The sequence below is a fragment of the Gekko japonicus genome, unplaced genomic scaffold, assembly GCF_001447785.1.
Source record: "Gekko japonicus isolate JY-2015 unplaced genomic scaffold, Gekko_japonicus_V1.1 scaffold93, whole genome shotgun sequence".
In the NCBI taxonomy this organism is placed as follows: Eukaryota; Metazoa; Chordata; class Lepidosauria; order Squamata; family Gekkonidae; genus Gekko; species Gekko japonicus.
Window position 1 is genome coordinate 906,148 of NW_015160838.1, and position 22,715 is coordinate 928,862.

The following is a 22,715-nucleotide window of genomic DNA, read 5'->3' on the forward strand; positions in this document are numbered from 1 at the left end:
GTACCAGGGGGGACAAATGACCCACAAGAACAGCACAAGGTCAAAGTAGGGATCCATAATGGGAGTTGGAAATCGGCAAAAATGGTGGAGAAGACAGAGACTAGTGGCATTTCTTTCCTACTAGTGTAAACTCCATGGCGCCATTTTTGAACTCTCTCATCTATCATTCAGAAACTGGAATGTACTGGAAGCTACAGACGGCCAAAAAATACATAGCCTCTCTTTCTCACGCATGCGTACATACAAATGTTTTCCAAAAGAGCAACAAAAACAGAATAGCCATGCCAAGGTTTTTTTTTTTCAAGAGATAAATACTTTCTAAGCATCATGAAGTCAGTCCTGGGGAGAAAAACTGTATTTAGGAAGAGCGCGATTGACCTGAATTTGTTTTCTAAGGCCCAAACTCACCATAATAGGTAAGCTATTAAACAAATCATCCTAGCAAGTAGGGTGGCTTTACGCCAAGCATTTTGGACAGGCCTCCCACAAATCCAGTTACAAGCTCACCAGGTCCTGTGGCAAGCACAACACACAGCCGCGCGCACACAGCCCTTCCCCTCGAGTTCTCATCTATGCTGTAGTTTTAAGACTTCCAGAAAGATCAGGATTCCCTTCTGAGCACTAACACGAGATTCCCACTTCATAACCTACTTCTACACTTCAGCACAAATGAGAGAAGACCCCCACCCAGCCCTTTTCAAAGACTCTACAATACTTGCGCCGGAGGACTTGAGGAAGGGGGGGGGGGGAAGCAGTTAGTGGAAACCACTAAAAACAAACTCAGTAAGATGTGAAAGCTATTTAAGAAAAAAAAATTCTCAAAGCCTTTCAGTGCTCTACTTCAGGGGAATTCGTTTAACAGTTAAACAGACATCTTTGCCTGCTGGAAAGACCTGTAGAGGATCTGTCTCCTCAAGCCTGACTGTAAGCCAACGTTTAGGCGCTGTTGATTTCAATCACCTGTCCATCTCAATGTAAATCGAGTTCTTATGAGCTTTGCTTAGGTTGTTGCTTTTGTGAAGGGCTGTTAAGCTTTCTGAAAATGTGGAAGTCCCTTCTAAACCGAGCACCTCACCCACACGTCACTCACTTTGCCTCACCTGCTTAACAGATGTCCAGCTCATATCACCAAAGGCCAATATCTATCAAGCTTACACCCCAGTGCTACTTCTCCCCCTAGCTTCTACATGCCTGGCTTCTACATGCCATTAACTATAGCACTCTAGACAAGAGTAACCAGCCACACCATAACCCAGTCTTCTGGCAATGGTTATAGAATTATGCCCCACACTCTATGATGTGACACTCCAGAGAAATTATCCATCTAACAAGAAACATTTTTCCCTATAATCCCCCAGTTGGACCTGCACCCCAGTCTGAGAGACTTTTGTGTATTGCCATTACATACACTATCTGGAGGCCTCACTTCAAAAAGGATGTGGACAGAATGGAGCAGGTGCAGAGGAGAGGGATGAGGATGATCAGGGGCCTGGAGACCAAGCCCTATGAGGAAAGGCTGAGGGACTTGGGAATGTTTAGTATGGAGAAGAGGAGGTTGAGGGGGACATGATTGCTCTCTTGAAGTACTTGAAGGGCTGTCACTTTGAGGAGGGCAGGGAGCTGTTCCTGTTGGCAGCAGAGGATAGGACTCGCAATCATGGGTTTAAATTAAGGGCCGGAAGATACTGGCTGGATCTTAGGAAAAACTTTTTTACACTAAAAGTTGTGCAACAGTGGAATCAGCTACCTAGGGAGGTGGTGAGCTCTCCCTCACTGGCAGTCTTTAAGCAGCGGCTGGACAAACACTTGTCAGGAATGCTCTAGGTTGATCCTGCATTGAGCAGGGGGGTTGGACTAGATGGCCCCCTTCCAACTCTGTGATTCTATGACTCCTTATTAATACAAGTTTACAGTAACTATTAGTCATTCTTAGATGGAACAAATTTAGACCTTTTAGAACCTGACTTCCAACCTGTTCTGGAATTTACACTGCTCCAATAGATGATCTTTTCAAAGAAACAGAAGAAGTACAACCCTGTTGATTTTCCTGAACCTCTTGGCAGTTTTTGGAATCAGTAACTGTGGTACCCTTTCTGGACTACCTGGACAAGATAAGCATCATGACCACCAGAGCTGGTGCTATCTGGCTCATAGGTTCCCAAAGGTGATACTACGGAATAGCTCTTTGACTCCATAGCATTTATGTTTTAGAGTCTCATAAGGCTCTCTCTTATCCCCAGACTATTTAACATCTGCATGAAACTGCTGGAAAATCTTCGCTGGAAGCTTGAGGTAAAGTTCCATCAGCAGAATGTTGATGACACCCAATGTCACCTGCGTTAAGTAAGTCAACAGATATTCTGAACAATTGTCTGGAGTTGGCAACGGACTGGATGAGGAGCAATAAATCAACAGTCTAGATTATGATTGAGCTGCTGATGCTGGATAATAGAGGTGATCAAGAATTAAGGAACTGGCCAGGTCTAGGTGAGTTTGTACAACCCATAAAGAAGCATGTTTCTAGTTTGGGAGTGCTATTAGATCCAGGGCTATTTTTGGGCAGGAACGCACAGGAACTGAGTTCTGGCTGGCTCCTGAGTTGGCCACGCCCAGCAGGAACTCATTAGCATAATAGGCCACACCCAACAGCAGAAACTCATTAGGATTGGCTACATTAGGGGTGTGTGGCCTAACATGCAAAGGAGTTCCTGCTACAAAAAAAGCCCGGGGTTTTGACAACAAACAAGGTAAACAGAATAAGAAGCAAAAGGTGGGTGTGGCTGGATGACCACACTTCTGGTAACATGTGGGTGCGGCCTAATAGGCTAATGAGTGGTACTGTCAGGGGTGTGGCCTAATAGGCTAATGAGTTTCTGCTATTGGGTGTGGCCGATTATGTTAATGAGTTCCTGCTGGGCTTTTTCTACAAAAAGAGCCCTGAGATCCATGCCTACAGATGGGCACCCAGGTCTCCTTGGTGGCACATGCTACCTCTAACCAATTTCAGTTGTAGCCTCTCCTTAAGAAGCAAAACCTGGCCACTGTCATCTGTGTTTTGCTGAAACCTAGGTTACATTACTGTGTGGAGCTGCCTTTGAAGGCCATCCTCATTGTTATGCTTAGAAATTATTACTGATGACCTTGTGCTGAGCAGCATTTATTGTATGTCTTAATTTGCTGCTATACAATTTTACCAATTATATTTTTGAGGATACTTTTATATTTTTATTCTGATTTTACCAACCAGTGTCAAACATTTTTTTGGAGAATACACCTAATGAACAGGCTACATAAATAAATAAAATTCAATTCTTGGAGGACTCACGCTTATACATCACAAAACAACCTAGTCAGTATCTTCTTGTTCCAAACAAGTTAGTAGAACATTATAAACAAAAGAACGCAGCAAGATTAGCTTATCTAAATATGAATCATATTTGGAAACCCAAATATGATGCTTCATGTAATAATAAATGTAAGTATGTCTTAATTAGAACAAATAACTTGGCTATAGAAGAAGAGTTGGTTTTATACCCTGCTCTTCACTACCTGAAAGAGTCTCGGAGCGGCTTACAATCGTCTTCCCTTCCTCTCCCCACAACAGACACCCTTGTGAGGTAGGTGGGGCTAAGAGAGTTCTGAGAGAAATGGTCACCCAGCTGGCTTCATGTGGAGGAGTGGAGAATCAAACCCAATTCTCCAGATTAGAGTTCACCGTTTGTAACTTGAATGATAAAAAGGGGTTGAACACTTTCCCTATGAGGAAAGGTTAAGGCACTTAGGGCTCTTTAGCTTGGAGAAAAGACGACTGAGGGGTGACATGATTGAGGTATACAAGATTATGCATGGGAAAGAGCAGGTAGAGAAAGAGGTACTTTTCTCCCTTTCTCACAATACAAGAACTCGTGGGCGCTCCATGAAATTGCTGAGTGGTCGGGTTAGAACGGATAAAAGGAAGTACTTCTTCACCCAAAGAGTGATTAACACATGGAATTCACTGCCACAGGAAGTGGTGGCGGCTACAAGCATGGGCGGCTTCAAAAGGGAATTAGATAGGCATATGGAGCAGAAGTCCATCAGTGGCTATTAGCCACAAGGTATAGATAGGGACTCTGGGGCAAGTGATGCTCTGTCTTCTTGGTGCTTTGGGGGGTCAACAGTGGGAGGGCTTCTAATGTCCTGGCCCCACTGGTGGACCTCCTAATGGCACCTGGTATTTTTGGCCACTGTGTGACAGGGGGTTGGCGTCTCTTATGTTCTTAACCACTAAACCAAGCTGGCTATACAGACTAAACAGATAACCTTAGTTTACAGTATCATGGGAGGGGGGCACTGCAGTGGAAAACTGGTGGGTGAGTTAATTCCTTTGTCCCCACCAATTCTACTCCCAAAGTCCTCTACCCTAGCATCTCGGTTTCCAGCCATGGTTTCTTCTGGTTTCTGAGCTGGCTGGGTGGAAAACAAGAACAAAGGGTACCGGGGGGGGGGCAAGTAAAGGGCTAAGCACCCCCTCAATACACCTCTCCAAATATCTCCATATAAAAAAGTAGAGAGATCTTTCTTCCTGTCTGCTGTAGTCGAATCTTTTTGTTCTTAAGAGTGTAAGACACAACAGTTATGGCCAAATACTCTCTTTAAAACTTAAATTAGATTTGTATTAGTTTTGTACTCATTGACAACACTTAATGCGTTGCAGAATATCTTCCAGTGTACAGTGTTAGTCACCCGTGTTTTAAAAGTCACTTAAAACACAACACAGAAAATAGTAAAGGTTTTGAATTCCCGTGCTAGCTAAATAAGGTTGCTCTGGGTTTGGAAATACCTGGAGATTTTGAGGATGGAGCCTGGGGAGGGCAGGGTTTGAGGAGGGGAAAGACCTCAGCAGGGTATAATGCTATAGAGTGGCCATTTTCTCCTGGTGAACTGATCTCTGTCGCCTAGAGATGAGTTGTAATCCCAGGAGATCTCAAGCCACCACCTGGAGATTGGCAACCTTACAGCTAAATGTTGCCCCCCCCCCAATCACATGGTGCCTGTGAATCTTCTCAGATACCTGCAATAAGCATTGCAAATTCAGCATTTACTAAATCTGAAGAAAAGAGAAAATGGACGCAATCAATTCGGGATATTTTTTGAAGAAGTCTGAAACACAACTTCCAAAAAATCTAGAAACGTCCTTAAAGTTGATTTTAGTAGCAGTAATTAAAAAAAAATACAGCAGAGCTCCTTCTGGTAAAGTTCTTGCATAACATTACTAAGAATATTCTAAAATACATATGACTCCACCATACTCTCTTACCTCTTTTCTCAGAAGTGCAGAAACGCTACATTTATGAGGACATGTAACCATAACACAAGGACAGTCAGCATCTTCATGTTTCTAGGATGAAAAAGACCCAGAAATTATGTCTCATGCCAGAAAATCTAGCACAATTTTCTCAGAATGCAAAAGAAAAAGCAGTACAGCTTGAAAGTCTGTGAAAAGTTCATGCTGATTGCCCTGCCACAAACTTCACTTCACGAACCACAAACAGGGCAAAATTCGTCACGAACTTTAGTTTGTGCCCATCCCTACTCTTTAAAGGGAGACATACATTTAAGCACCCTGAATTTAAGAGGGAAAAAATACAGGCTTGTTGTAATCCTTAAAGCAGATACACACACCCATAATGTCCTTTACAGCAGCCTCTCTCAAAGCATGAATGATCCAGAAAAGGATGCCCCAGGTTGCTGGTGGTGAAGATGTTTCCCATCCCGGCAAATACCTTCTAAGGCAAAGGAATGTGTTGCTCTATGTCATTAAAGGCTTCATAATACAAAGCCGATTTTTACAATCAATTTTATCTGAGGCTTTTGTCTCAAAAGCACTTAGCTGTCATTGGTAACCCTTTCAGCTTCCCTTTGTTACCTTCTCCGTCAGAAAGACAGAGCAACAACTCCAGAAAAGCACCCCATACTGCACTCTTGGCTATCTAGCAGGTAAAAATAAAGAGGGTTTTTTTTAAAAAAAAACAAAACCCTGAAATCAGATTTGGTACCAATTTCTATTTAAATGTGGGTTTTTTGCAACCCAGTCAAGGAGTTTCAGTGAAGTTCAATCTGATCATATACATGCTTACTCAGAAGGAGTTAATGGCAATGGTGCATAGGACTGAAGCCCTGAACATATGAAATTGCCTTATAACAAATCAGATCACTGAGCCATCTAGCCCAAAAGAAAAGAGCAAGAGTCCAGTAGCAACTTAAAGACTAACAAAATATGTGGCAGAGTAGGAGCTTTCGTGAGTCACTGCTCACCTTCTTCAGATACCAGATATCTGAGGAAGTGAGCAGTGACTCACGAAAGCTCCTGCCCTGCCACACATTTTGTTAGTCTTTAAGGTGCTACTGGACTCTTGCTCTTTTCTTCTGCTACAGAGAGACTGACATGGCTACCCATCTTGATCCATCTAGCCCAGGTTTATCTACTCTGACTAGCAATGGGTTTCACGACTTCAGCTGATTATTCCACCCATGGTGTCAGAAATCATAGATTCCCCCCCAACCCCTACATTTAAAAAATACAATTACCAAAAGTACTAGAAGGTGAGTTTTTTTTAAAGAAAACTTTCCCTTTAAATAAATTTTATACGTAGTAAAAAACCTCTATGTGACTGCCCTTCGTACACCTGTTGTTTTACTTTCTGGCTACAGAAGGCCAGGTAGATGGTATAGGTGCTTGTTTAAAAATACAAAGTTGATGAGATGAGAATGTTAAGAGCTGATGCAAAAGAGATCTGCTCTAGAAAAAAGAACTTCCTATTCCTTTAACTGAAAATCAGCTTGCTAAAGCCACAAAGGGGATTTCCTACCCTGCAGGGCATGCAGAGTCTATGAACCCTTGAGCTAAGCCAGAACAAAAGAGATTTTTAAAGCTTATATTTGCATAGCTTTTATTCCCCCCCCCACCTCACTCTGTACAGGCAGAAACAAAGTATTTGCTTTCATTTTTACTTTGTCACAAAAAACCTGCCTGAAATATGGCCAGTCTTGTGACAAAAAATGAGGCTTTCAAGCAATAAATCAATTTATTTTAATTAGGTGCAGAACCCACTTTCATCTGCTTAAAAGTTTTGTAAAAACGGTAAGACCCCAAATGAATGAAATGTCTGCAGCATTTTTGAAAAGCAATGAGATATTTCCTTGACCTTGCGATCTGTTTAGGACTGCTCCCCCCACCCCCCACCCCCCACCAAAAGATTTGATCCATTAACTGGTGAATTTATTTATTTAATTAATTTCTGCCCTGCCCTCCCCGCCATAGCAGGCTTAGGGCAGCGTACACAGGATATTACAGCTAAAACCAAATTTAGATAAAATCATAACAATATAGGTATAAAACAATACAAAGTTGTTAAGATAATTCATATGCAATGGCAGGCATGAACAGCATTCAATAAAAAGGCAGTCAGCTTCCATTGTAGTTTGGGTTATATTGGCTGTTAATAATAATATTGATACTGATGTTAATATTGAGGCCAGGGCCTCAGTTGTATGATGCGGCTCCCTAGTCGAAAGCCTGGTGGAAGAGCTCCGTCTTGCAGGCCCTGCAGAACTTTACCAAAATCCCTGGCCCAAAAGAAGTCTGGTTGTCCTCAACCAGGGCCAGGGTGGAACTCCCTACCTAGTAACATCCACGCCCTGAGGGAACTTGCTCAGTTCCACAGGGCATGCAAAATGGAGATGTTTCACCAGGCCTATGGTTGAAGGCAGCAACGGTTCCGGACCATGGCCTCTATCTGCCTTATCAACCTGGGGATCCACCCCATGGGGGAGCGAAGTGATTTGTATCTCATCGACTGTGTGCTGTATGTTGCATTGTATACTATTTTACTGCTTAATTATTGCTAATTTTATTCACTGTTTTAATTGTCTATTATGTTTACTATGATGTACACCACACTGAGCCCTTTGAGGGAGGGCGGTTTAGAAATTCAATAAATAAATAAATAAACACCGTAATCACTAACAAGTTTGATACTTACACTTAAAGAAAAAAAATTAACTATTACTGTGAATCAATCACTTCAATTTTTGAAAACCATAAATTTTAACATTAGGCACTGTTTCCAACATTAACAATTCACTAAATGGTTTTTCTCTTTGACTTTTATTGTGGATCACAAGGATATTTTTAAAACCAAAATTAAAACCAAAATAAAGCAGTAACAGCAACTATTGAAAAGTCTGTTTCTATGAGCAGCTGGGCGAAGTCGGCAGCGGACCAATTTTTCCTGCTTGGAGATACCTGCAGTTATAGCAGGTGGTCAATAGGAGGAGCACTGCTATGATGCTAAATTTGATCTTGACTGCTGCAGGGTTAGGGACTGCTACTAAGTGACGTGGCAACAAAACAAAAAAGATGCCAACCACACAGTAGTATTTTTGGCTTTATGGAATACATGTGACAGTGATCACATAGTAGATGGTCAAACTGACCAGTCATTTAACGGTATTTGACCAGTGAATTAACTGGTGTGTCAATCCTAGTTTCACCACACAACTTCTATGGTGTTTTATGTTTTTATTAAGTATTACCTTTTAAGCAATCTCACTTCTCCAGAAAAGTGGCTTAGAATTTTTTTAAATAAATAAAAACTTCTGGATTGGGCTTTAAGGAAAAGTGGGATTGTTCAGATCCCTAAAACAGTTTTATAGGACAGAGGCCTTTATTTGTTTAAAATCTTTGTTTAAAAGCTTCCACTGTTGTTGTTGTTTTTTAAGCAATCTTAGGACAATACTCACCTGTATCGTAATCATTGGAACTTGGCTCTTACAATATTTACATGTTGTTTCCCGGTATTTACAGGTCTTTTCTACATGATCGGGCAAGTCTTTCCTCAGAATTTTCTCTTTACAATCAACACGAGGGCACGGAAGTTCTTCAAAAAGACAATCATTTTTCAGATGGTTCTGAAAACGATATTACAGACAGTTGATATTCTTTCATCCATTAAAGATGAATCTTGCTAAGCATAAATAAAACCTTATCGCACAAAATGTTATACCCTAGAAGTCTACTGATGTTCCTGTGCATGAGAATTCGCAACATGTATAATTCACAACATCTTAATATAATCGGGCACAAGCAAACCCAATTACAGGAAGGAGTGGGAGGATTTGACAAAAGGATCCCTTTTTCACTGCATCCTTGTTTTGCAAGCAAATCAGCTGCAGCTGAAACAAAAAATATTACCTCTCTACATTCTTTGCAGAAGAGAATCAGTGTGTTATATGTAAATGTTATAAACCCACCTAAGAGAGTGTTTTCCTTGGGCACGCACTCTGTAAAACCTAACATACCACCAACTCCTGGTTAAGTGTTAAACCGTACCTTGTTTTATGGGTCTTTGATGGATTTCCTGGGAGCCAGACACAACTCTATGGGATTTTCCCACGGTCATATAGTTTCCTGTCCACCCAGCTGCACCACGGATCCCAGCAAGAATTGTAAAGGTTTGAGGGGCTAGAATCCGGGCCCCAGTAGAAACCCATCCATACCAGGCCCAGCAAACCATGCTGGCGTACTGTAACACCTCAGTTACTTTCAGACAGGAAACTTGACGAAAGATCTGACACTTCCTGAAGCTGAAGCTACCCTCTCATGTGGCCCAGGCTGAGAAGTTCGAGAGACCACTGGCGCCAGCTGGAAACCTCTGCGTGAGGATGAATAGTGTGCTCTGTTTTTATTTATGTTGTTTATATTTATACTTTATACATTTGAAATTTTGATATGTTTTTGATGTTCTTCTGTGATCTGCCTTGAGCCCACTTGTGAGGAGGGCGGTATATAAATGTGAATAATAAATATCTCTAACTCACACTTCTCTTAACTCAGTGGCACCTTTAAGACCAACCAAGGTTTATTCAAGGTATGAGCTTTCGTGTGCATGCACACTATTTCAACCCTGAAGATCTGTACCAGGGATTACAGGCCGTGGCTGAGTGGCTCAGGCTGAGCCGGCTGAAACTAAACCCAGCGAAGACAGAGGTCCTGGGCCTGAGTCGGAATGGTCTGGGGTTGGGGCTCCCTCTCCCGACCTTCGACGGGGTGCCTTTGGTGCCTGTGTCGGAGGTTAGGAGTTTGGGAGTGCTCCTGGATGCCTCCTTAACAATGGAGGCCCAGGTAGCAGCCACTGCCAGGTCTGCATTTTGCCATCTGAGGCAGGCTCGGCAGTTGGCTCCCTTCCTCGACCACGAAAACCTGGCTACAGTGATCCATGCGACGGTCACCTCAAGGCTAGACTACTGTAACGCTCTCTACATGGGGCTGCCTTTGTCGCTGATCCGGAGGCTGCAGCTAGTGCAGAACGCGGCAGCTAGGCTGCTGATGGGCCTCCCCAGGTGGGAGCACATCAAGCCTGGGTTGAAGGCACTGCACTGGCTGCCAATAGCATACCGAGTCCACTTCAAAGTGCTGGTACTCACCTTTAAAGCCCTATATGGCCTGGGTCCGACCTACCTGAGGGACCGCCTTTCCCCATATATGCCCCCAAGAGCTCTTCGGTCGGGGACCCAGAACCGGTTGGTGGTTCCGGGCCCCCGGGAGGTGCACTATGCTGCAACGAGGACAAGATCTTTCTCAGTGGCGGCCCCTACCTGGTGGAATGAGCTCCCGGAAGAGATCAGGGCCCTGCGGGATCTCATGCAATTCCGCAGGGCCTGTAAGACGGAGCTCTTCCACCAGGCCTATATGTAGGGGCCGCCGCCACTCCACCACTACCAACGGTGGAATGCCATCTAGACTGGGATGCCTTGATATTCCGGCGATAAGGTGATCCACGTGGGAGCAAGACCTGCTGACGGACTCGGACCATTTTCTGGACTAACAACTTAAGCCATCTTGGAGCGTTAAGCACTTTATTGTTATTAATATGTTATTGGTTGTTTTATTGGATTTTATTGATTTTATGTATCGGCTGTAATGCCCCTGTAAGCCGCCCTGAGCCCGCTTGCGGGGAGGGCGGGGTAGAAATATTTAAATAAATAAATAAAATAAACCTTGGTTGGTCTTAAAGGTGCCACTGGACTTCACTCTCTCACTCATAGCTCCCAACCACTAAAGCTCCATCTACACATCACGAAGTCCTCATGCTCGCTGGGGAGCAACAAGAGTACTCTGTATCAAACATACAATAGCAGCACCATGGCACGGTTTGAGGATGAAAAATCAGCATGGGGGCCGCCAAACCCACCTCTCCTTGTGTGCTGTGATTGCAAGAGCCAACGTGTGTCTGGGAGGCACAAAACTCCCATCACAGATGTAATACAAAGTCCCACGTTGCTCCCCAACAAACATAAATGTGTATATGGAGCTAAATCCCCATTCTCAAAACCTAACTCCTGAGTATAGTTCCAGGTGGTCAGCTGTGTTGGTCTGAAGCAGGAGAACAAATGTACAGCCCAGTGGCCCCTTTAAGACGAACCAAGGTTTATTCAAGGTATGAGCTTTCGTGTGCATATACATTTTGAATAGTGTGCCTTGCACACGAAAGCTCATACCTTGAATAAACCTTGGTTGGTCTTAAAGGTGCCACTGAGCTCTAAATGTGTTCTAAATCCTGAGTAAACTGTTGTATTGTGATTTTTTAAAAAGTTTTTAAAAGTTTTGGTCCTGACCTGGATGGGTCAAGTTCGGTTGAGCTCCTCAGAGCTTGGAAGCTAAGCAGGGTCGGCCCTGGTTAGTACTTGGATGGGAGACCACCAAGGAAGGATGGGGTTACGACACAGAGGCAGACAATGGCAAACCACCTCTGTTCCTCTCTTGCCTTGAAAACCCTACAGCAGTGATGGCGAACCTTTTAGAGACCACGTGCCCAATCTGCAACCCAAAACCCACTTATTGATCGCAAAGTGCCAACACGGCAATTTAACCCGAATACTGAGGTTTTACTTTAGAAAACACAACTCATATACATTAACTTAAGGTGATTCAAACAAAGTAAGGAAAGCAATCCCAAATGCTTTCATTTACTTAAAATTATTTGGCAGAGAAATTGACACTTTAATGATGGTCTGGGCCTGGCTGGGGCGATGGCACGCGTGCCCACAGAGGGCTCTGAGTGCCACCTCTGGCACCCGTGCCATAGGTTCGCCACCACTGGCCTACAGGGTCCCCACCCATTTCACCAAACTGTTTCAAGTACTCATTTGCAGGAGAAAAGCAGGATAAGCAAATTTTCAAATAAACAAGTGTCCCACTACTTACAAGCAACTGTCCCAACGTCAATTGTTCTCGGCAGCCTTTACTTTCGTTTCTGCAAAGTATCTGAAGAGCAAGGAGCTCCCTCCTACAGCAGTTATCCTTAAACACCTAGAACAAGGCACATTTAAGAACAAATTATCATGGGCAGTGGTCTAAGCCTTTTATACCAGTGCAACCATACTCCATTCACCCGTGTGAAGGGCTCACCCAACTGACTGCTCCTTAAGAGTTATACGCACAAATTCACATGAAACACAGGCAAGAAATGCTTGAGGACACCCTCTGGAGAACACTATTAAGCTAACTTTGGGTTTTGAGCACAGTTGCTGCTGTTGTCATCACAGGCTGACGGGCCATAAATCAACAACACAAAAGCCTCTTGATTTCTGCATGCACAGCAAGATGACCGCATTGCTGTGATGGCCAGTGTCACTCAAGAAGGAGAAAAATGTATTTGTATCATGCACTGTGTGCACAAATCTGATGATCTGTGTGTGTGTGTGCGCGCGCGTGTTTTTAAACATTCACTGGTCTGCTGAAGTTATTTCTATTGTTTTTAGCTGTATAAAATGTGCAAGGTTACTCGCTCATACATCATGTCCTTATTTTTGCAAAATGGTGGGAACAAAGCCGTAATTTCTCCACAGCTGTCCCAAGAAATCAAACGGAGAAAATATAGTTTGACATCCCATTTCACAAGCAAGAAATTTCCTGCTGCATACCGTCTGCTGCTTGCCTTGAAAACTTACAGCTGATACAGATTGGCCCTTACAAAAGAGCAACCATAAGGAAGCCTTACAGATCAAACAAGCTAAAAAATGGTGATGTATCATCCACTGAAATCTTCTGCGACCCAAGACATAATGACTTGTATGTCTGTAACTTTATTTATATGTCTGTTTGATTGACTGATTTATGGTCTGCACCCTCCCTTCTGCAGAGGACTCGGGGTGGTTCACTGTATGACTGAACACAGCATTAAGACTCAAATAGATAATATATATATATATATAACTGTAGGAAAAAGCAAGAGTCCAGTAGCACCTTAAAGACTAGCAAAATATGTGGCAGGGTATGAGTTCTTCTGAGTCACTGCTTACTTTTTCACTTCCCGTCTTCAGTACCTGAAGCGGTAAGCAGTGGCTCACGAAAGCTCATCCCCTGCCACATATTTCGTTAGTCTTTAAAGTGCTACTGAAGGAGCTGCGGTGGCTCAAGTGGTTAAGTCGCTGAACTGCAGGCTGTGAAAGGTCGGTAGTTCAGCCGTTCGAGACCCAAGTTGCCGCATGACAAAGTGAGCTCCCGTCTCTAGTTCCAGCTCCTGCCAACCTAACAGTTCGAAAGCAAGACATTGCAAGTAGATAAATAGGTACCACTTCAGGGGGGAGGTAACAGCGTTCCGTGCGCCTTGGTGTTTAGCCACATGACCACGGAAACGTCTTCGGACAGCGCTGGCTCTTCGGCTTTGAAATGGAGATGAGGACCGCAACCCTAGAGTCGGATTTGACTGGCTTTCGAGCAAGGGAAACCTTTACCTAAAGTGCTACTGAACTCTTGCTCTTTTCTGCTGCTACAGACAGACTAACATGGCTACCCATCTTGATATATATGAAACTATATATATGAAACTAAACTATATAAAACTATATAAAACTATACATATATATGGTGCGGGAGGACGGGGCCTGGAGCTCCCTGCTGGTGCCCGCTGGAGGTCGCTGCCGGCTGTGGGGAGGACACACTTCCGGTGATGTCAGGGTGTGTGGCATATGCTAATGAGTTATGCTAATGAGTCCCCCTAGCTCTTTTTCTACGAAATGACCCCTGTCTATATCTATATATAACACTATATATATCTATATCTATATATAACACTATATCTATCTATATCTATCTATCTATCTATATCTATCTATCTATCTATATCTATCTATCTATATCTATCTATCTCTATCTATCTATCTATCTATCTATCTATCTATATCTATCTATATCTATCTATATCTATCTATCTATAGCTATCTATCTATATCTATCTATCTATCTGTCTGTCTGTCTGTCTGTCTGTCTGTCTGTCTGTAATAATACAAATGAATACAATAAAAACAGACTGTAATTAGAATTCAACTGGTCATCCGCTCTGGGACAATTCTGAACAGCCGGCCAGCTCACCATTCTCTTGGTTACATTAAATGCTGCACAAAACAAGGCAGCCTCGCGTATCCTACGGAACCCTAACAGATCCCACAGGATACGAACCTCCTCGGGAAGCTGGTTCCAGAGGGCAGGGATAGTCACCACAAAGACGACAAATTTGTGGACCAGGCACCTGCAGTAGGCCCTGTGATGGAGACCGGGTGAGGGGAATCATGATGAGGAGAGGCGATCACCATCATCATTAAATTTTCACACCTGAGCCATGTTCTCCTACCCCACCACCAAGCACTGAGTGTGGCTTGCTGCAGACTGGTCTACTTTTCACTTCAGTCTCCCACCTGTTTTGTTTTTTGTTTCATCATAAAACCTCACACAGAGTAATGAAAATCTGCTGTGAGCAACCAGGGAGCAGAGAGGTTTAATAAGACGCACGCCAACGTGCAGGAACAATGCACTGAGTCCAACAACTCACTTTAAGGACCAGCTAAAGAACAGGGAACGTGCAGAAATAAGAAAGGATCAAGGGGGAGGATAATGAAAAGAATAGCAGTTAAGTTCTAAGTTGCATCTGTAGGCACTAAAAGCGGTATCATCGCTTCCAAAGCTTCCAGCTGGCTCTGGAGCGGCCAAGCGTTATATGGATTTCTTTTCCCTCTCAAACTTATGCCGCCTAGCAGGTTGACTTCCACAGTAGGTAGAATCTGATGACGCTTTCCTAGAAGAGAAAGGCCCAGAGTGATACAGATCCATGGAAAATAAGGTCTATCAATGGCTATTGGCCATGATAGGTAAATGGAAACTCTATAGCGTTGTAACTCTGGACAGCAGTGGCAGGGAGACAGACTGTGTGTGGGGACACTGTTCCTTTCACAACCTAGGGTCTGGCTAGAGGATATGTTATGTGCAAGCTGGGTTGGGCTGGAAACCCCAACCCAACTTGCATCTAACGCATGAATGGCACTCATCTGCAAAATGGTGCGTCTGGGCAGAGCAGGTCCGCAAGGAAGTCTCCATCATTCTCTTCCTTCCACCCAGTGCATTTCTGCAGACGGAATAGGGTCATGGGTGGGCTGCTTGTCTTATAGCCAGTGCTCCCCCACCACCAACACCACCATGGCCCTATTCTGTCTGCAAAAGTATGCTTGGTGGGAAGGCAGGTAATGAGGACACTTCTCCTGGGAGCCCATTTTGCCACCAGCACCATCTGAAAGAGTGCGCCAGTGAATTAATTATTAAAAAATTAGCCACGTTTAAACAACGTATCTTGAAACTGTAGCGTATGTCCATACAGTAAACACAGGAATTATCATTATCTGTAATCTGGTGCCCTTGGGAGCCATGATGCCTGACAATACCTTTTCTGGCACCCACCAAGTGTTTTTAGGAAGGGGGTGAGGCCAGGGAGGGCTTTTGCTCAGCAAGCCTTCTGAATGACTACTGGAGACTTGACTGGCTGTGCAGATTATTTTTTAATGTTGCTTTGGCAGCAGCTGCCACCAGAGCACAAAGATCTACACCAGAGGTTCCCAAACCTATTTGGCCTACCGCCCCCTTTTCAGGAAAAAAAAATTACTCAGTGCCTCCCTGGAAATCTACCTTCAAAAAGTGGACAAAAAGATGCAGTGACGAATTTGCACCCAAGGCTCCTACCGCCCACCTGGATCGTTCCAGCGCCCCTCAGCGGGCGGTAATGCCCACTTCGGGGACCAGTGATCTTCACTGTTTTACTGAAGTTAAGTTGCGGCACTGTTTTACTGAAGTTAAGTTGCGGCACTCATTGTGTGGCTGGTTCTATCTCCTGTGGCAGCCATTTTGTTGCTGTGCGCATCGTGACATGTTCAGAATTCCAAGCGTTCCTGCAGGCTCAAAAAGGTTGGGGACCCCTGCTGCAGATTGTCTGACTATTTTTTTAAACATCTCCATAATAAGTATTTAGGGAGAGTAAACTCATTTTAAAAAACATTCTTCATTCATTCCAAAAGAGAAAATATTTCACAAGAGGGGTTTCCCCCCCCCAGCAGGCAGAGAGATGATTTATATAACACACACACACCCCAACCCTTGTACCATTCCTTCCATTAGCTCTCTGGATCCAAGCCATTATTTATTTAAACCCAGCTACTTCAAACAACCCTTGAAATGGGTCAGTTCATGCTGGAACCATGCAAAGCCACTGAAGTCCAAGAAAACCTGAGACACACGGATCAACGATACTTGAGACCAATGTTCCCTCTAAGCTGTGAAGTCTTGTGAGCAAAAATTCTACTTTGTGAGCTGCTGGCATTAAAGTTGTGAGCAAGCGATTCGGCTACTGCATAAGTTAGTTTGCTCTGGAGCCATCTTTCCTGAGCGAAGAGAAAAATGTGTGAGCCGGAGGCTAAAAAACTGTGAGCTAGCTCACACTAACTCAGCTTAGAGGGAACACTGCTTGAGACCCAGAATGAGATGGGCTTGGCAACACAGGTACTGAGAATTATCAACATAGTTTAACACACAGAAATAATTGTGGGAGTCGGAAAAACTGTTACCTTCTCTTTCGCTATTATTTCTTGACATGCTGCACATTTTGGACTTGCAGAACTAGAAGAGGGGGGAAAAAGACACACCCTTATCTTATGCTCAAGAACAGTTTGCCTGGATGTTACATTTCATAAAAGATGTAAAACATGGCTAACAAAGAAGAATAAAAACGAGTCAAAGTCTGCTTCCTTTCGCCTACACTCCCAACACACAGCTTTGCAGCAATGGGACAGAAGCGCGACAGAAGCACACTGGGCCCTTTTGCTGTCTGCCACCTCTTCCCTTGGCCTCTCTTCCACTGGACGCATGTTGCGCTAGGAGCACTGCACCGCACCTGGCTGTTATACCTTCACTGTGCTTCTCTGCAAGGCCCTTGCCGTACAAGGCTGCTTGCATTGGGAGCACAGGTAGCAGCCTTCTCTTTTCTGGGAAGAAGCCGGGCTTGTGTGTTTGCACAAAAGAGTTGAGCTTCTTTGTAGAAGCCACTGGTGGTTATTGTCAGCAGCCTTTATTGTACCGGCTACCTCAATCACACTCTCTGGCTACAACAGTAAACGCAATCCTTATCTCTTTTTAAGAGTGTGGTCCACGCTGACAGCAGCACACTTCTAAAAAACATCTCCACTGGGCTACCTTCATATTTGTTACAGCTTTCTCTCATCCTTCCCCCTGCCCTGAGGTGAACACAAAAGATGGGAACTGCATTAGGACACATGCGATCCGGGAGAGCATCATTGTCTCCTCGTTCTTACTGAATGCACTCAAGTATCCTGTTTGCGCTCTTAAAAAACGGTTGCCGCATACTGAGCAGTAATCTTTGCAGAGCTCTCTTCAAAGATTCCTGCATTCGTATCCTCAGACGACCCAGAGTGTTAAAAAAGCTCTCCCCGGCACAATCGTCATAGGCGAACGAGTCAATGGGAAATGGGAACGGCTTTTGAGCCTTCTTTTCTAGCCGTGATCCCAAACTCATCACAGCAGATTTTCCCATTCATTTGGCCCTTTGAAAGCTCAGAATGAGTTTCAGCAGAAGTCCAATTTACACGAAATTTCCGAAAGTCATGGTTGAAGAAGTGGGAGGGGGAGGACACAGGAAGCCCCAGAACAGAATTCTTTTAGCCCTCTCTTCCAAAGCCGATCCAACAACCTTTTCAGCTTTGGAAAGCTGAAATCAATATTTGAACCCGCGAAGCTGCCTTAAACTGAATTAGACTCTAAGTCCATCAAAGTCGGCATTCTCTACTCTGACCGGCAGCAGCCCTCCAAGGTTCTCAGACAGAAGTCTTTCATACCACCTACTACCTGGTCTTTTTAACTGGAGATGCTGGGGATTGAGTCTGGGACCTTCTGCATGCCAAGCAGATGCTCTACCACTGACCCAGCCCCCCCTCCTCCCCCCGGAGCCCTACATCCTAACACTAAGCGTTTGGATGTTATCACATCAGGTAACCGAACACTTTACTGCAGCAGAAGGTGACGCTACAGCACATCGGAATATATCATTCTTCCTAGTGGGTTTTATTGAAATGGGGAACATCTTTTCCTCTTCTATTTTAGCTCATTTAAACATTTTTATTACTATGTCTCTCTTTGATCATCTCTTAACTTTACAGATGACAGCTTCCTACTTTTTAATGAATATAATAGATGGCTCAGATGAAAGTTATTAAGACATTTCCCCCTTGCAACCTTAAAAAAACACCTTATCAGTAGGAATCAATAAAACTGGTTTCAGATGTCCGTATATTTAGAATGACGGAGTAAGAAAGACAAAGGAGACTGGAACTTGGGCAATGAGTTTTGAGACAGTCACCTGCAATTAAGAAGTGCCTGACAACAATATTTCAAATTCTGAGTCCAGGGGCACCTTTAAGACCAACAAACGTTTATTCAGGGTCTGAGCTTTCATGTACAGGCACACTTCCTCAGATACACGGAAATGGAAGTTAACAGTTCACATATACAGGCAGATGCCTCTACATAGGTGAACAGCAAATTAGTGCTTTGCATATGTCAAAACATCTTCATTAAGTTGGATGCTAATTTGGTGTTCACCTATGTAGAGGCATCTGCCTATATATGTGAACTGTTAACTTCCATTTCAATGTATCTGAGGAAGTGTGCCTTGCACACGAAAGCTCATGCCTTCAATAAACTCTTGTTGGTCTTAAAGGTGCCACTCCGGCTTCAGACCAACAGAGCTGCCCACCTGGATCTAACAATATTTCAGATTTTCATTTCAGAAGCTCAGAGCCACTGAATGCCTTCAGCCAAGCACAATCTTCGCTTTCCCCTTCTCTTTTACACCTGTGTAACACAGCAACACTATTGCCTAGCAAGGAGGAAAATGTCAAGTGCCTGTTCTTTCAGCATTATTTCAGAATTGTCATAATTTACACCAAGTGTCATCAACATCAGTTTCTCAAGAGATACCGTTTAAAATTAAACTTGATCCCCAGTAAATGCTTTCAGCCTAGGAGGAAAGTCTGAAAAAGTCTGGGGCTTTACAGTTTAGAAATAAGACAGCTGGGGACAGGGGCATAACACAGGTTTATAAAGTTATGCACAGTATGGAGACAGTGGAAAGAGAAAACCTTTTCTCCTTCTCCCATAATACTAGAACCTGAGGGTGCCCAATGAGGGAAGACAAAAGAGAAAGACAAAAGAGAAGAGAGAGAAGAGAGAAGATTGGATTTATACCCTGTATAGAAATAGTGATTTCTAAAAGTCCATGCTTTCTCCTGTGATGTCATTCTGATAACATGCTGTGTCTTGTTTCCTGTTGAAGCCAAATGGCCTGTCCATTTGGCCAGAGAAACTTTATAACCATGCCATATAACCACACATTCTTTCACACCTCTAAGTGGAAGAGGCAGACCTGATGGCTCCTGGCCCACATGCAAGAAGTCACGTAGGCGATGGGGAAGCTAGAGGCTGGGTCACCTGACTACAGGAGGGGTTCCCAAACTTCTAGCCTATCCCCACACGTAGCAATGACAACCAACAATTGGGCACACCCATGCCCACTCGCAATTCTCTAATAGCCACATCTAATTTGTGACTGGAATTGGGGTATAATTGTTTGATCCCAATGAGAGAGACTCTCTTCTCTTGCTCTCTGCTCCTGTTCTCTCTGCTTGTTTTATTGCACCTGGAAATGCTGTCCTTTCAGAGACAAAAGACTGCTTTGTGACTTAAAGCACATGGAGTGCAAAGATGGGATTTCCCTTCAAAATCCCTTTGTGTCTAACTGGACTGTATACCTGGGACACTCTTGGACTATGGACACTTCACTGGTACATATGTATCTTTTACTGTGTAGTTAAAGCAAATCACCTTAGGCTTGTTATTTTGGTAAACTCTGGTAGTCTGTGCTAAGCTCTGTACTAAATAAAGATTCCTGATTGTTAAAATTGTCTTTGATGTTGTACCTGAATTCCAAGGCTAAATCTTGTGGCCTAAACGCTCATCATATACGCTACTATTAGAGAGTAAAAAGTGTGCATCTCTATATTGAGTTGCTAATGTGTTAAGTTCCAGATACCAACTGAGAGTTTGAACCTCTAATCTCAGGTTGGGGGGAACGTCTGTAGAGGTTCTGGTGGCATATTGTTCTGAAAACCTGAGAGGGTATAGCCTACCTCTGGGTTTGTTGTTTAATGTACTGTAAAGGTACAGGGTTCCCTCCCATCCCTGGACTGGCCTGGGTGGACAATCCTGTACATATCCCACCCTTCACTTGGAGTCTCAGAGCAATTTACAATCTCCTTTCCCTTATCCCCACAACAGACACCCTGTGAGGTAGGTGGGGCTGAGAGAACTGCCCTTGAGAGAACAGCTCCGAGAGAACTCTGACCCCAAGTCACACCAGCAGCTGCATATGGCGGAGTGGGGAATCAAACCCAGTTCTTCCAGATTAGAGTCCGCACTCCTAACCACTACACTAAACTGGCTCTCAACTTCTTTACTCAAAATTACTTAAGTGCAGGGGCCACGCTAATCGTCTTTATCATTCCATTTTTGGTATATGTGCTGTCGAAGCAGCAGTTAAACAGTTAAGGGAATGAAACCTAAGAGGGTAGTCATTATTTGTACAAAGTGGTCCCCGTTCATAAAGTGATTCGCAGTAGTATACGATGGAATGTTTTGGAATAAATATCTGGTAACATACTTACTTTCTATTTAATTAGAAGGTTAAAAATGGATATAAGCTTTTTCCGGAAGAAGGTGATCCATATTGTTTAAACTGATACTGTTTAATGTATTTTTGGTAGCTGCCCTTTGTGTGTGCAGGATTGTTACTCAAGGATTAATCAGGTTATGCTAAGTTTTGTCTTTTTCTCTTTTGTAAACTATTACTATTTAATTTTTTAAAAATTCAAAATTCCAAAAAATAAACTAAGCGCCGTCAAGTCGCAACCAGCTTATCACTGCTCCTCGTGGGGCTTTCAATGCAAGGGATGAGCAGAGGCGGTTTGCCATTGCCTGCCCCAGCATAGCAACCCCAATCTTCCTTGGTGGTCTGCCATCCAAGCACCAGCCAGGGCTGACCCTGCTTAGTTTCCGAGCTCTGAGGAGCTGGGGCTAGTCTGGGCTATTCAGGCTGCTACTCCTTACTCAACAAATACTTAAACTGTGGAATTTACCACATAGCAATAGTCACAAGCATAGATGAATACCAACGCTAGGTTTTCTTTCAACAAATACTTAAACTGTGGAATTTACTGCATAGCGATAGTCACAAGCAGTGTGCACAGGGGAGGCCTTAGCCTCTATGTCCAGTTTGCTGGCCGTTTAAAGCAATTAGCTGGCTATTGTGAGAGACAAGACGCTGTAACACTAGGGCTTGTTCCCAACTAAATTTTTCGTCAGTGAAACAGAAGATTCCCCCCTCAACTCCGCCAAATGCTGTTTGTGGGGAATATGGGACCCTGGAGAATGACACAATGGTGGTCTGCAGTGGGAAGGGGAGATCTGTGGAAACTGCTAGGTTTAGCCTACATCCAACCCATAGTCTAATCCAGCAGGGCCACCCTTATGTACGAATCCTACCATGGTTTCATTTGTGTTCAGAAAAGATACATCTTTCCCCTTCTTGGGAAAGGTGGGATATGAATATCTTAAACAAATAGAAAGCAGATGTGGTCTCTCTCTCTCTCAGTAATGAAATGGATTCATAAATGTTGTCTGATAACCATTCATTCATTGGGGTCACCACTGACCCCAATGCAGGACCTCTACGCAGTGTTCTGAGTAGAGGCAGCATTCAACACAGCAATAACTCTTCCTGCTTTCCAAGTGCCCCCAAAGCCTAACACAGAATTAGAGGGGAACCTTGCCACAGATTATATAGTGATAGCATCTGGGACCCCCGCAATATGAATCTGGACTGTGTGAATACTCTGAACTTTCCTTTTCTTCCTTAATCCATGAAGTTACTAAATGTGAAAGACAGAAAGCATTCAGATTTGCAAGATATACAATACAATTCAGAACTTTCAACCCTGTCAGAGCAGCTCAGCGCCACTAACCTTAATACAGTGACCATACAAGTCTCACAGTATCGATGCCCACATTCTGTCTGTCTTGGATTGCACAATATGAGATGGCACTTTTCACATTTGTATTTGTCCTCCACGGCATTCACAAACTTCTCTTTGTAACCACCTTGCTCTGGTACATAAATTGATGTTACGGGGCTGCGTTCAGGGTTGGCCTTTTGTTGTACCATATCCACTGAGACAGGGGGATCAGACTTCTTGGTAGTGTCCATGTTGCGACTGGTTTATTCTAC

The 22,715-nt window shown here is 43.7% G+C and overlaps 1 protein-coding gene across 1 annotated transcript in view; it reads right to left on the reverse strand.

Moving 5' to 3' along the window:
- The window catches only part of TRAF3 (TNF receptor associated factor 3), a 66,504-nt gene that overhangs the window by 22,154 nt on the left and 21,635 nt on the right, over nucleotides 1–22,715 (reverse strand). The window contains exons 3-7 of the mRNA XM_015418538.1: nucleotides 22,453–22,711; nucleotides 16,930–16,981; nucleotides 12,248–12,352; nucleotides 8,785–8,952; nucleotides 5,300–5,380 (exon numbers count right to left, since the gene is read on the reverse strand). Coding sequence (XP_015274024.1) covers nucleotides 5,300–5,380; nucleotides 8,785–8,952; nucleotides 12,248–12,352; nucleotides 16,930–16,981; nucleotides 22,453–22,694 — 648 coding nt within the window. The 5' untranslated portion in view covers nucleotides 22,695–22,711. The remainder of the gene's footprint in view (nucleotides 1–5,299; nucleotides 5,381–8,784; nucleotides 8,953–12,247; nucleotides 12,353–16,929; nucleotides 16,982–22,452; nucleotides 22,712–22,715) is intronic.